At 55.7% G+C, this 12,294-nt stretch overlaps 4 protein-coding genes across 4 annotated transcripts; 1 reads left to right on the plus strand and 3 right to left on the minus strand.

The window, feature by feature from the left end:
• Positions 1 to 706: 706 nt before the first annotated feature.
• Positions 707 to 2,383, minus strand: JN550_000850 (uncharacterized protein; the record flags this gene model as incomplete). Its single annotated transcript, XM_049320475.1, has 1 exon — positions 707 to 2,383. One exon carries the CDS (start codon positions 2,381 to 2,383, stop codon positions 707 to 709), a length of 1,677 nt encoding a protein of 558 aa, XP_049176756.1.
• A 511-nt stretch (positions 2,384 to 2,894) lies between these two features.
• On the plus strand, positions 2,895 to 4,892 carry JN550_000851 (uncharacterized protein; the record flags this gene model as incomplete). Its single annotated transcript, XM_049320486.1, has 1 exon — positions 2,895 to 4,892. The coding sequence occupies one exon, from the start codon at positions 2,895 to 2,897 to the stop codon at positions 4,890 to 4,892; it is 1,998 nt and encodes a 665-aa protein (XP_049176757.1).
• A 1,130-nt stretch (positions 4,893 to 6,022) lies between these two features.
• On the minus strand, positions 6,023 to 8,844 carry JN550_000852 (uncharacterized protein; the record flags this gene model as incomplete). Its single annotated transcript, XM_049320497.1, has 3 exons — positions 6,023 to 6,068; positions 6,124 to 8,457; positions 8,735 to 8,844. The coding sequence occupies 3 exons, from the start codon at positions 8,842 to 8,844 to the stop codon at positions 6,023 to 6,025; spliced, it is 2,490 nt and encodes an 829-aa protein (XP_049176758.1).
• Positions 8,845 to 9,865: 1,021 nt separating this feature from the next.
• JN550_000853 (uncharacterized protein) lies at positions 9,866 to 12,008 on the minus strand (the record flags this gene model as incomplete). Its single annotated transcript, XM_049320508.1, has 2 exons — positions 9,866 to 11,700; positions 11,771 to 12,008. 2 exons carry the CDS (start codon positions 12,006 to 12,008, stop codon positions 9,866 to 9,868), a joined length of 2,073 nt encoding a protein of 690 aa, XP_049176759.1.
• Positions 12,009 to 12,294: the final 286 nt, after the last annotated feature.

Consider the following 12,294-nt stretch of genomic DNA (forward strand, 5'->3'; position numbering starts at 1 on the left):
TGGTTAAGGGTTCTGCTTTTGGTTTTTCTCTCTGGCGTTTCAGCGGGTGAGCTCAGACAGCTCCACCCAAGGCATCTCTTGTGCGCGTACATGTTTCGTAGAAAAAAACACTTTAACAACCTTGTACCACCAAACAAAGATAGGAGGCGGCTTCCCAGATATAGTGGATATCCGGCCATATGAGAATGGATTGTTTTATTTGGTACTTTGGGGCGTCGCCCATACTGTTTCAACGCGCGATACTTGATTTCCCTGGGGGCCTACAATACGAAGGACATAGTGATATGCTCTTGGCGCTGTAGGAGTTGACGGAGCACCGATAGCGTTCGCGGCTATGCAATGGAGATTTTCTCGTTCAGACTGAGTGTTCGACCCAGATATTTGACCTTTGCCATTCGTGTCACTGTCCTGATCCTCTCTTGAGCTATCTTTGCGTTTTGCCTTGCGTAGGCAACCCAGGTGCCTGGTAAACAACATAGCTCCGTGCTTGTAAAAAAGAAAAACACTTTTGATCAGGAGCGGGCCTCGTTGCCAGTCGGTCTATATATCAGGAATTTTCTGAAATTTGTAAACGTAGCCACATGACGAATACAGGTCGCTCGCTGAAGCTTTCACTCGAGCCCTGACAACGCCACTCGTTTACTTCCATAGATCTGATCTAGGCCGTTGGCTATGCATGTGCTTCTGCTGTTCACCCAGACATCCATCACTCAACATCGGCACGGGTCTCCCACGGGCTTACATATCTGATGCCATCTCTCCAGTCCTTCATGATCGGCTCATGCACTGGCCTTCTAACCTGGCCCCCGGCCTGCTCCTTGGTTGCTGTTCCTCCAGATATTGGCTCGTCAGACTGTCGCATCATCGACCACAGTCGGGCTTCCTCCTCCCTGCTGGCCTGCAAGTCACTGCTCTCGGCCTCGGCCTCCATTCGGTGTTCGGCCTCGATGCGGCCCTGGAGACCCTGCCGGGCACGGGTCGTACCCTCAAAATCGGCTGAGAAGTGCATTGCCTCGCGCATATCTTGTTTGATGGCTTCGTCATTAAGGGTATCGTCAATATCCAGATCCGAGTCTGCTCCCGCCATTTCAGCGTGCTCCTGCTCATCTTCTTCAGAGCTGTCTTCGGTATCCACTGAGGAATCCTGCGCAGAGTCATGTCTGGGTCCATCCTGGCTGCCTCCGAGCGCTGCCTCGACTTCTCTGTACGACATGACCGCTTCCTCGTCATCGCTGTGCCCTTCGTCTGAAGCCTCCTCGCTCGGGTCTGTCTTGTCTTGGACAATATCTATTCTCAATCTCCCGGCAGCTCGAGCCCAGAACTCGCGGCTGCTGGTCTTGATGGACAGTGAAGCGGCCGCTGCTTCCACGTCTGTCGCGCGGACAAGGTTTCTGGTCGTCGGCATATACTCCCTCTTCGCCTTGATTCGCATTCCTGCCATGAACAGCGTGCTCGCCACGAGGCGTTTCGTGACGCTGACAACCAGCGCATGGAAGTCGGACAAGGCCGTGGCTCTGATGGCCGGGGCTTCTTCCGAGACGTATCGCCAGTTGAAGTCGGGGATCTTGGAGTTGAGGAAGATCCGGTCCGACAGCCTCAGCCAGTTCCTGGCGACGAACAAGTCCAGGAACGGCATCTCAGCGTGATTCTGCGCTGCCTCGAGCTCCTTGAGCGTCTGCTGCGTGATCAGCCAGTGGTCTCCCCATCGCTTCTCCTCGGCCGAGGTTTCGTAGTTCTCCTGCCGCAAGGAGAGATCGTCCGCCGCCTCGTCCAGGGCAGCGCAGCAGTCGTGGCTCAGCTCGGCGGCGGCGGGGAGGTCCGCGGGCCGCAGAGTCTTCCGCCGCAGCTCCGTGTCGTCCCTGCGGGTGCGCTCGCGTTGTGAAAGAAGCATAATGTACTGCCGCACCTCGAGCTGGCTCTTGGTTCCAATGCGGGCAGCGATACCTGGCAGATCGTCCCGCCCCAGACGGCCGAGGGCGGAGAAGAAGGCCTCCTTCTCGATGTCGGACCATCGGACGGCGCCAATCTGAGAAGGGTTGAGGTGAGAGACGTCCTCACCAACCAAGTTGGCCGCGGCGTCAGCAATATCCTGATTCAAGATGGCAAGGTAGTCCGGATTGAAGGTGCGGCGCTGTCGTTTGAGGGGAGCGCCCGAATAGTCTGGAAGGTAGCGCCGCTTGCGAGAAGTGATTGATGCGGCCGAAAGTGACGATGCATCAAGATCATCGTCGTCGTCGAATCCTGCCCTCCCATCAGACGAGCTCGCCCTCCGGGACATTGACACTGGAACAAGATCATTGTGGCCCGAGTCAGCCTCAGCTCCTGCGTCGACAGATTCGACGTCGCTTGGTCGATACTCGTCCTCGTCGGAAGCAGTCGCCATTTTTCTAGCCCAATCCCCTTTCAGCCCGGAATGTGGTATGGAGTGATGATGTGGGGTCCATGAAGTCTGCCGTCAACATTACGCAGTCTTTGGCCAAGCGTCATCAGACGACGATGGTTCTATTTAGTTGGTCAAATCTGAAGGTCTCCAGTCCGCCAGAGCTCTAATACTAGCGATAGTCAGTAATTCGGGATCGACTTCTTTTTCCCAAGACACGTACCTGGATCTTCGCCGAACACAAGCGAATCAGCCTGCCACCGGTTGTCATTGCATGACAGTGCAAGATGTATATACTATTGCATTGCCTTGAAAACGACTCGTGCGTGATGCAGTACTTGAAGGCTACTTTTCGAGATAGGATCGCCTATGCATTTATTTCACGATCGCCGGACCGGCGGGGCCCTGTGCCACCTGGCAAAAGTCTACTGCAACTTCGTCCTGTCCGCCATCGCCTTTTACACTCCAAGTCCATCTCTAGACGTCTCAATCTGCCTGCATTGGGGAACATGCCATGCTGCGAACCGGTGCAAGATGGCGCTTGATGAGACCATTGATCAGGTCTCCTAAGTCAACATCGTCTCCGTCTCACAAACTGGGTCAAATCTCAAAACAACCTACCACCATATTACTCGCCAAACGCCCATTCACTCAGGTGCGCCTTCGCAATTATCAGGAGGAGTGTATACAAGCCGTATTATCCTCATTGAAACATGGACACAAACGTCTGGGCATTTCGCTCGCCACTGGGGCAGGCAAGACGGTTATCTTTACGCAACTGATTGACCGTATCACGCCTGCCTCCCACCATGCGACCCAGACGCTGATCCTGGCGCACCGGCGAGAGCTGGTTGAGCAAGCTGCTCGGCACTGCACAAATGCCTATCCCGGCAAGACGGTTGACATCGAGATGGGCAACATCCACGCTTCCGGCACTGCCGACATCACCATCGCCAGTGTGCAGAGCATCACTTCCGGCGACAGGATGAGCAAGTTCGACCCCAAACGGTTCAAGCTGGTTCTCGTGGACGAAGCTCATCACATCGTGGCCCCAGGGTATCTGAAGACCCTTGAGCACTTTGGTCTCGACCAGAAAAGGGAAGATTCGCCGGCTCTGATTGGCGTGTCCGCTACTTTTTCCCGCTTTGATGGACTGCGTCTAGGGGCCGCCATTGATGAGATTGTCTATCATAAAGACTACGTCGACATGATTGGCGAGAAGTGGCTTTCGGACGTCATCTTCACCACCGTTGAGTCCACGGCAGATATCTCAAGAGTCCGAAGTGGAGCCAATGGTGACTTTCAACCCGGCGAGCTGTCACGGGTAGTCAATACAGACCAGATCAACGAGATCACTGTCCGCAGCTGGCTCGCCAGAGCAGACGGGCGCAAGTCGACTCTCGTTTTCTGTGTTGATCTCGCCCATGTCGCTGGACTGACACAGACCTTTCGGAAACACGGCATCGATGCGAGATTTGTCACGGGCGACACTCCAAAGGTAGAAAGAAGCGAACGTCTCGAGGCTTTCAAGGCTGGCGAGTTCCCTGTTCTAGTAAACTGCGGTGTGTTCACTGAAGGGACGGACATTCCCAACATAGATTGCGTAATCTTAGCCAGGCCGACTCGCTCTCGCAATCTGCTGGTGCAAATGATCGGACGCGGCATGAGGCTACACAAGGGCAAGACAAACTGCCACATCATCGACATGGTCTCTAGTCTGGAGACGGGCATCGTCACTACGCCGACACTTTTTGGTCTTGACCCCTCCGAACTAGTGGCTGACGCTTCCGTCGATGACATGGCGGCTCTAAAGGATCGGAAGAAGGCTGAAGAACAGCGGTCAGCAACAGCATACAAAGAAACGCCAACGCAGGCTAGCGACGGCGGTCTTGCTCGCAGTATCACTTTTACCGAGTATGACTCTGTATTCGATCTGATATCAGATACCTCTGGGGAAAAGCACATCCGTTCGATCAGCCAACATGCTTGGGTGGAGGTCGGCCCTCACAAGTACATACTGTCAAGCCCCTCTGGGACCTACCTCCGACTTGAAAGGGATGATGTTGCTGAAGAGGAGGAGCGAATGTTTGCTGCATGGGAAATCAGAACCCTGCCTCCTGGGACAGCCTCCAAGTCACCCTTCGCAGCTCCACGACGACTGCTCAAAGCTTCCACGTTTGCAGACGCCGTCCACGGTGCCGACAAATACGCAGCAGAGAAGTTCCCGCACCAATTCATTTCCAGAAGAATGGGCTGGCGTAACGGTCCCGCCACCGAGGGCCAGCTGAAGTTCTTGAACAAACTGCGCGCCAAGGACAATCAGTTGTCGCCGACGTCAATCACAATGGGCAAGGCCTCAGACATGATCACAAAGGTGAAGCACGGTGCACGAGGACGCTTCGCATCGATTGGCGTAGATCGGCGACGAAAAGAGCGGCAGGCCACCTTGTTAACACAGGAAAAGGAGAGGAAGCTCAGGGAGAAAGTATCTGTGGGGCCTTTGATGGCGTAATATAATACTCGACATATGTAAATCTCAACCAGGAATCAACAAACTCACCTCAAGATCATTCCCATGGACACACCGTGTTTGGCTCCAATTGTGTTCTATACTGCTAGCGCTACTATCCTTGAGATAGCACACGTAAATAGACCAAGTTCTGAACCTTAAGTAATCGTACCGAGCCTGAGAAGCCTATGCTCCCTAAACGAGGCTGCTTTAGACCAAACATGAAGATATCGAAACGTCTGTGTACCTTCACAGACGAGCAACTCCCAAACGACTGCATCCGTGAATATTGAATGGACGCAGATATTCCGTACACAAACGTAGATCGCGCTGAGTTTTAGCCAGAGTCCATCTAACTACTATAATTTGAGTCCTCCAAACCGTCCATACTTGGGAAGTACGCTCATCATTGTTTCAACCAATTTTCAACCAATTATTCTCCATGTGCCCCTCTACCAGACTAGTTGACCCCATAAGAATAGACTCCCAAGACATTTACGAGAAGCTTGCTTCGTTCTAGGACAGGCTCAATAGTTGGCTGTACACAGAAGCCGGGCACGTTAATCTGTGTGATGCTGGTCTGCAATAACATAGAGCGGTCGAAACAGGCATTGACATGTCGAACCCGATCGCGTTCGTTTCTGGCTTTTAGCGGGACACTCTCGTACGTTGCTGCGAAATACAGGCAAAGCAGAGCATCACAAGCATACAGACTCGAGCATCTCACATTTTCTGGTGATCTATTCGCCGCTAGTGTACAGACCAGATCTGGAGACGCGGGTATCTATGGAAGCGCCCCCATCTAGAATTCAGGGACAACAGCAGCAAACCGGCTTCGGAGCGGACAGCTCTTCTCTCTGTCTCTCTCTCTGTAGCCTCACGTGCAGTCAGTGTTGTTCGGCTCTCCCTTGTTCGGCTGACTGCAAATCCCCGTCGGTCGACCTGTCGGACCCCGATTTTTTACAGACCTGAACTCCAGTGCCAAACCAAGTCAATCCCGTGTGAAAACTCCTCGTCAAATACCCCAAATAAAGCCACTTGCGCGTATGATGCAGCTTTCCGCAACGTCGAAGAGCGCACGTACGCAATGCAAGCCCATCCATGTACGTAGATGGACCAGTCAATGTACTTGATCAACCTATCAGGTTGAAGGTACGAATGGCCTTCGGGCCAAGCTCACTATCGATACGTTAGCTCAAGATGGTTGAACAGGAGTATAGGACTCGGTACGTACTTGTACTCAACTCGGCTGAGACTGCAGCCACGCTGAGCCTCCTGAGTCGCCGCGTCGAGGTTATGAATGCAGTATACGAGACGAGCTGCAATGAGAGACCCGAGGAAGGGTGCTTCCTCGAAACCATTCTTGGTCCACTCGGCCAGGTAGGATGGCAGAGTTGCCATCTTGATACTGGTGGGGGTCTGGGCATGAGACTGGTGGCTGGGACCGTCACCTGCCGTCGATCCAGGTGCCTGAGTCGAGCCCGGAATACCCAGCGAGGCGGTGGTAGCGGCCTGCAAGAGCGGGTTGACGGAGCTCGAGGTCGGAAGCTGGCCGGTGAAGGAGCCAGTGGGAGTCTGGGACCCAGTTCCAGTCGGGGTTGCCATGTTAGAGGGCAGCTCCGAGGTGAAGATGGTGGCGGTGCTCGGGGAGATGAGGTGGCGGGCGTGAAGCGTCTGCATGATGTTTTCCTTGAGTCCCTTCAGGCGGCTGCCGTTGCCGACAAAGACGATGTTGTCCCAGCAGCTGGAGCGCTTGTAGATGTGTTCAATGCTCTGGATTGTCTGGTAGATGGTCGTTGTGATACGGTCAATCTCACCGCGATCAGCAAAGAGGAATCTCTCTAGGCCGATCTCGATGTCCTTCTTGACGCGTCTAGTTCTACGCTCGGTGACTGAACTGGCAACCTCGGCAGCGAAGGGCAGCTCAGTGGCTGTGTCTCCAACAGCAGAAGCCTTCGACTCTTCTCCGTTGGCAGCAGCAGCCTCTGAAGGTGCCGAGTCGCCATTGGCCGGCTCGGAGGGAGCTGCCGGGGGCGCGTTGCCGTTGGACACGGGAACCTCAACATCCTCGTGCACAAGCTCTTCATAATGGAAAGTGGCGTACTTTCGCTTGGAGTTGGGCAGGCGCACCGGCTTGGCCGCAGCGGCTTCGGCTTCCTGACCCTTGCCCTTCTTGGCCTTGGCCGCCCTCTCGGCCTTCTCCTTCTCCTTCTTGGCCAGGAACTCCCTGGTGTTGCCGCTGGTGACGATGTTGGCAACGTCCAAGACACCCTCCTCGTTGCTGGTCTTGTCGTCGACAATGCCGTTGTCATCTTCGGCGCCAATCTGGGGAGCTGGCTTGGGCGGCTCGTTGAACTTCGGGGCGTCCGCGCCAAGGGGGTGGTAGGGCGCGCCAGTCTCGGTAGGAAGCTCCATGAGCTCGTCCAAGTCAGCGGCGTAGGGCAGGACCTCGCAGAGAGGGCTCGTCTTCAGCTGCTCCGCCATGTCGTAGGTGAAGCCCTTGTCCTTGAGTAGTGCGAGGAGCTTCTTGGTGAAAACGTCTCCACCAGAAATCTCGCGGTCCGGACGCGGGAAACCAAGCTGCTTGTGGCCGACGACGATGTTGTCGTACAGACAGGTGACGTCTACCTTCTCGAAGCCAATGTCCACGACAGTCATGTGCGGCCACTTGATGCCGTACTGTGCGGCGACGGCGCTGTGGATCAGACAGAGGGCGGGGGTCTTGGTCTTCTCGAAGATGTAACGAGCAATGGCCTCCCAGTCGAGTCGGGACCACTGCGGCGACGCCATGAGCACAATGGGGGTGTTGTGGTAGGTGGTGGTGAGCAGGCTGTGGACGTGGTCTAGGAAGGCCAGGAAGGCGGCCATGTTGACGATGCGGCCGCCAACGATGGGGTAGACGGCGCCCTCGACCGAGTCGCGGTCCTCGACGTACTCGTAGTCATCCTCGTCGAGCTTCGTGCCCTCTGCGCCGTTGGCGGCGCCGTTCTTCTTTCTCTTGAAGGTGTGGTAGGGCAGGTACTCGCCCGTCTCGTCGTCCTTGAACATGCGCGTGGGGATGCGGTGGGCGGGAGGGGTGAGCTCACCACAGCCCAGCTGGGCCATTGTGGTCTTGCTGCCGGGGCAGATGATGAGCACCTGCTCCTCGCGCCATTTTCCCTGCTGGCTCGACATGTCGGCGCCTCTGCGGGTGCTGCCGTTGTAGCTGCTGGGGTAGCTGTCGTCGCTGTCGTCGTCGTCGTCGTCGTCTTGGTCGTGAAAGGATACGGTCCTCAGCCAATCGCGACGGGCGGCGCGCTGCTCTCGGGGCGTGTGGTTGTTGCGCAGAGGCGGGAGCGGGGGCAGAGGGCGCTGTTGGAACTTGGGCGAAAGCTGGGGGAGATCTTGTTCCTCGTCGCCGGATGATGCGCCCTCGTTGTCGTCACTCTCGTCGCGAGGGCCGTCCAGGAACCAAGGGTTCAAGATGTTGCTAAGCTCTCGAGGGACGCGCTTCTCAGAGGCAGGTCGTGTCTGATTCGCCGCACCGCCGGGTGTGGTGCGGTGGTGGCCGGTCTTGGCTGGAGCAGTGCTGGAATATTGGTAAGCCCGAGGACCCGATGGAGATGGGGGATGGGGGATGATGGATGATGGATGGTGTTGAACAGTGGTAGGGATAGGTAAACCGATATTTATGCAGCAAACCCGTGGTTGTTTTCACCCGTTTGGACGATATTTGTGGTTAAATTTACCATCTAAGCTGCAGTTGCTGCCCGTGAGAAGCATCTGCATCGCCGAGGGGTGGTGGTTTCAGTGGGGATCGTGGCCGAGAAGAGCTTGGTGTATGTAATAACCGGGGGCTGACTTACGCTGGAGCATCACGGGTGGTGGCCTTGGCAGGCGTCTTCGGCCCACCTGCCGAACCGTCCATTCGAGTATGACGACCATGCGGCCGTTTGACACCCTTGGGCCAAGCCATCGTGATCTTCAGAGCCTGAATAGTACTCTGGCGAAGGAAAAAAATCAATCTTCGTCAATCGTCGTAGATGAAAGCAAACCTATCATCCAATGCGTAGCATGGCAAGGCAAGGATCAACTCTCGAGAAAATCACGACCACCAAGGTGATAGTGGTGTCGCCGAGGAGGAAAATGCAAAAGAGACACGCAAATGTACCGGTCGCTGACAATGGAACGGATTGCCAATTATGAATCAGTCCGTCTGTCGTCGATGGTGAACCCAGGGCTATTGTTCCTGCACGCGGTATGGGCCAAGATCAACTCACGATGAATACGTCGCCGATCAAGGCAAAAAGTCAACGCTGAACGAGAAAGACAAGGAGAAGTAAGAGACCAGAAGATGATGCAACAATGTCCCAGCCGCTGCCAATGAAGTGAGAACTTCACCAGGAGACTCCGCGTGGTTCGCTCGAGGTGAAAGGTGAAATGCAATCCACGACTTGTGGCCTGACAACGCGGCGACCAGCCTGGTCTGGGGGCAACCAAGCATCCCATTCACCTTTCACGTCGTCCAATAGTCACTAGGGTTCCGTTCACCATAGGAGACGAAATTCCCTGCTGCTGTCATCTTTTCATTGATGGTATGATACCTAGTATCTGGCTTCCCCGTTGTGCTTGCAAGGCCTTGGACGACGACCACAAGTCTCATCCAAACCCCCATCCGTCTTGCAACACCACCCGGCTCTTCCCAGCTCGTCCACTGCGGAGCTGCCCGAAAGTTGTAAGTATATACAAAATAAAATTATCTAATAGATTGCGAAGGGGGTATTTTGTTGGGGCCTCACTGAGCCAAATGCCACGCTCTCATGTTATCGTAAAAACCCGCCCGTAAAGCAGCCTGTCCGTGACCTCTGCAACTCACATGCCATGAGAGATTGCGACCCCAATATGCCGTGATATATGTTTACCCATCCCCAAAACTCCATGCCCATGGCGAATCATTGCGAAAACAACCGTCAGAATAATACACATTATTGCGTGTTTCACGCGACGGACACCGTGACTCCATGACCGGTGGAATTAATTTCATCCTTGTCCCCATTGCTGGACGTGTCTGAGACTGTCGTTTGCGCAGCCGGGGTCTCCTTCGTGTTTGCCTCTGCAAAGTAGTCAACCGAGGTCCGGGTCGCCGTGTCGGGGTTCTGTATCTCCTTGGTCTCCTCCACATCAGGCACCACGTCACTGGCAGCAGGCGCACTCGTCACTTCCGCATCCGGAGCGGCAAAGGTCTCGCCAGCCTTCGGTGTCGTCGCCCCGTCGGCCTGAGTACCAAGGTCGAATTCGTTTCGCAGAGGGCTGCTGATCATGCCAACATCGCCGAATTCGGATTTGCTCCTGCGAGACATGCGAGCCGGGCTGCGGGTTGGCAACGGCGGCGGCACGCGGCGGGGAATAGTAACGACGGCGCCCTTGACGTGGACTGCCTGTGACGCAACGATGGCTGTTCGTGGGTTCTGCACTGTCGCAACCTCATAGACGACAGGCTCCTCGGCGTCTTCAAACTCGTCCTCATCGTCATCCGACGTGTCTAGCTCGTCCTCGTCGATGTCTTCTTCATCATCGGCATCGAGTTCGAGCTCGGGCTCATCCTCGGAGCCAGGTTTTGAGCTCGAAATCTCCTCAACGCGAACTGTGTCGTCGTTGGTGGTGCTGACGATCGGGTCGTCGTCTAGATCGGGGAAGGCGCTCAAGTTCCGGAGGGCGCTGATGTCGATCTTTGTGTAGTCGACTTCTACAGGCTCTACCACCTCGGGGATTTCATCGTGCGACTGCTGGTATCCGGCCTCACTCTGCCCAGGACTAGGGGTGGTGGCGGCCGTGTGGGTTTCGGTCTGTGTCCCACTGTCTGTCATATGGCTGCGCTCCGTTCGATTGGACATGTAGCTGCCCCTGTTGCTTCGCGACAAGTACGTATCGACGCTCTGTCGGCCGACTTTTGGAAAGATGGAGCTTGCTGGACTTGGGCAGTACTCAAACTGTGAGCTGTCTGGCCTGAGTCGCGTTCCGGCCTCCCGGATCTCCAGTCCAGCCAACCCCAGAGCTAGAACGCCGAACGGGTCGGGATCTTCAGGGTCTGGTAAGCCGAAAGACGGAGACAGGGAGCTCGTGCTAGCCGGGGACTCGATGCTGGCATCCCCTGGTGTTAGTTGGCTTGCTAATTGTTCCAGAAGATTCGCGTCGTAGTCGGTCCGGCCTTCTGCAGCTTTGAGTACCTCGTGGAGTGACCTCAGCTGAGGCATGCTCTGGTTGATATCGCCAGCGAGGATCTTGGGCACGCCGAAATTGCAGCCGTAGAATCTCTCGTTTTCGTCCGCCCGCTCGCTTAGGACGGTACCATCTAATTTCACGTCGCTGGCCAGTCCCTTGGACTTGACGTAGGTGAGAACAGTGTCGCTCAAGTCGGCCCACCTAAATTCGTTTTCCAGTAGCCCCATGGCTACCACCGGACCTGCCGCCATTTGGACATCGGTACCGAGCGCGACCTTTGGCCTGCCGAAGACCTCCAATGCGGTGAAACTGTTGATCACGACAACGCAGTCGTAAATGTCGACACCGAGAAGAAATCCCAGAGTCGCTGTTTGTAACATGAGCCCGGATGGTGGCGACCACGTCCCATCTGTCTTTCGAGCAATCAAGATTCCACTGCCTCCCGACCCGGACGTCCACAATCCCGAGCGCATGGAGGTGAAGACGGCCAATCCCACGGCATTTTGAATTATTCGAGGAGGTATCTTCTTTAAGACTTTGCGCACCGAGTTACCGCTGGAGGTCGTCGTAGGGCTGGAGGGCCGATCGTCGGTTACTAAGAAGCCATCGCCTGGAAGGGTAGACGTGTGTTAGTGCCCTGGGCCGCGCATGAGAGTGGCCGTTCGATCACGAGAACTTACGGCAGAAGGAGTTAAGGATTCGAGCGGCCTTGTCGCATTCCTTGTCCAATGTCGAAGGCCAGTATACCTCCCGCCCGACTTTCGAAGATGTGCTCAGCCTGTTGACGGGCGAAGGGATCTTGTCGGCCCAACCGCGAACCTTGTCGAGACTCGTCTTCCCGGACCCGGCACTATTCCTGCTGGTGGTGCTGGTGCTGGTGCGATCCCAGGACGGGAGCAAGGCGGAAACCCGCTGCATATTGCAGGTGCAGGTCTATCGCCTCTGAAGGGGTGCACTCATTCGCTCGGGGAGTTTGGTGTAAGACGCCCGACGGAATGCAAACCGGCCAGCTCGGTGCGTGACAGTGGCCTCTCTGTTGACTTTTGGTTGTTGCAAGGCGCTCTCCGGCCTCCACAACCTTGGTCGAGGAAAAAGGCGTAGGGCGGCTTACAAGAGTCGAGTCGAGTCGAGTCCAGACGAGACGACGGGCGCAGCACCCGATCGCGAGGGTCAGATTGGAGGGAGGGGGGCCTAATTATTAAAG

Source organism: Neoarthrinium moseri (genome assembly GCF_022829205.1).
Source record: "Neoarthrinium moseri strain CBS 164.80 chromosome Unknown scaffold2_Wmoseri_CBS_16480, whole genome shotgun sequence".
Classification (NCBI taxonomy): domain Eukaryota; kingdom Fungi; phylum Ascomycota; class Sordariomycetes; order Amphisphaeriales; family Apiosporaceae; genus Neoarthrinium; species Neoarthrinium moseri.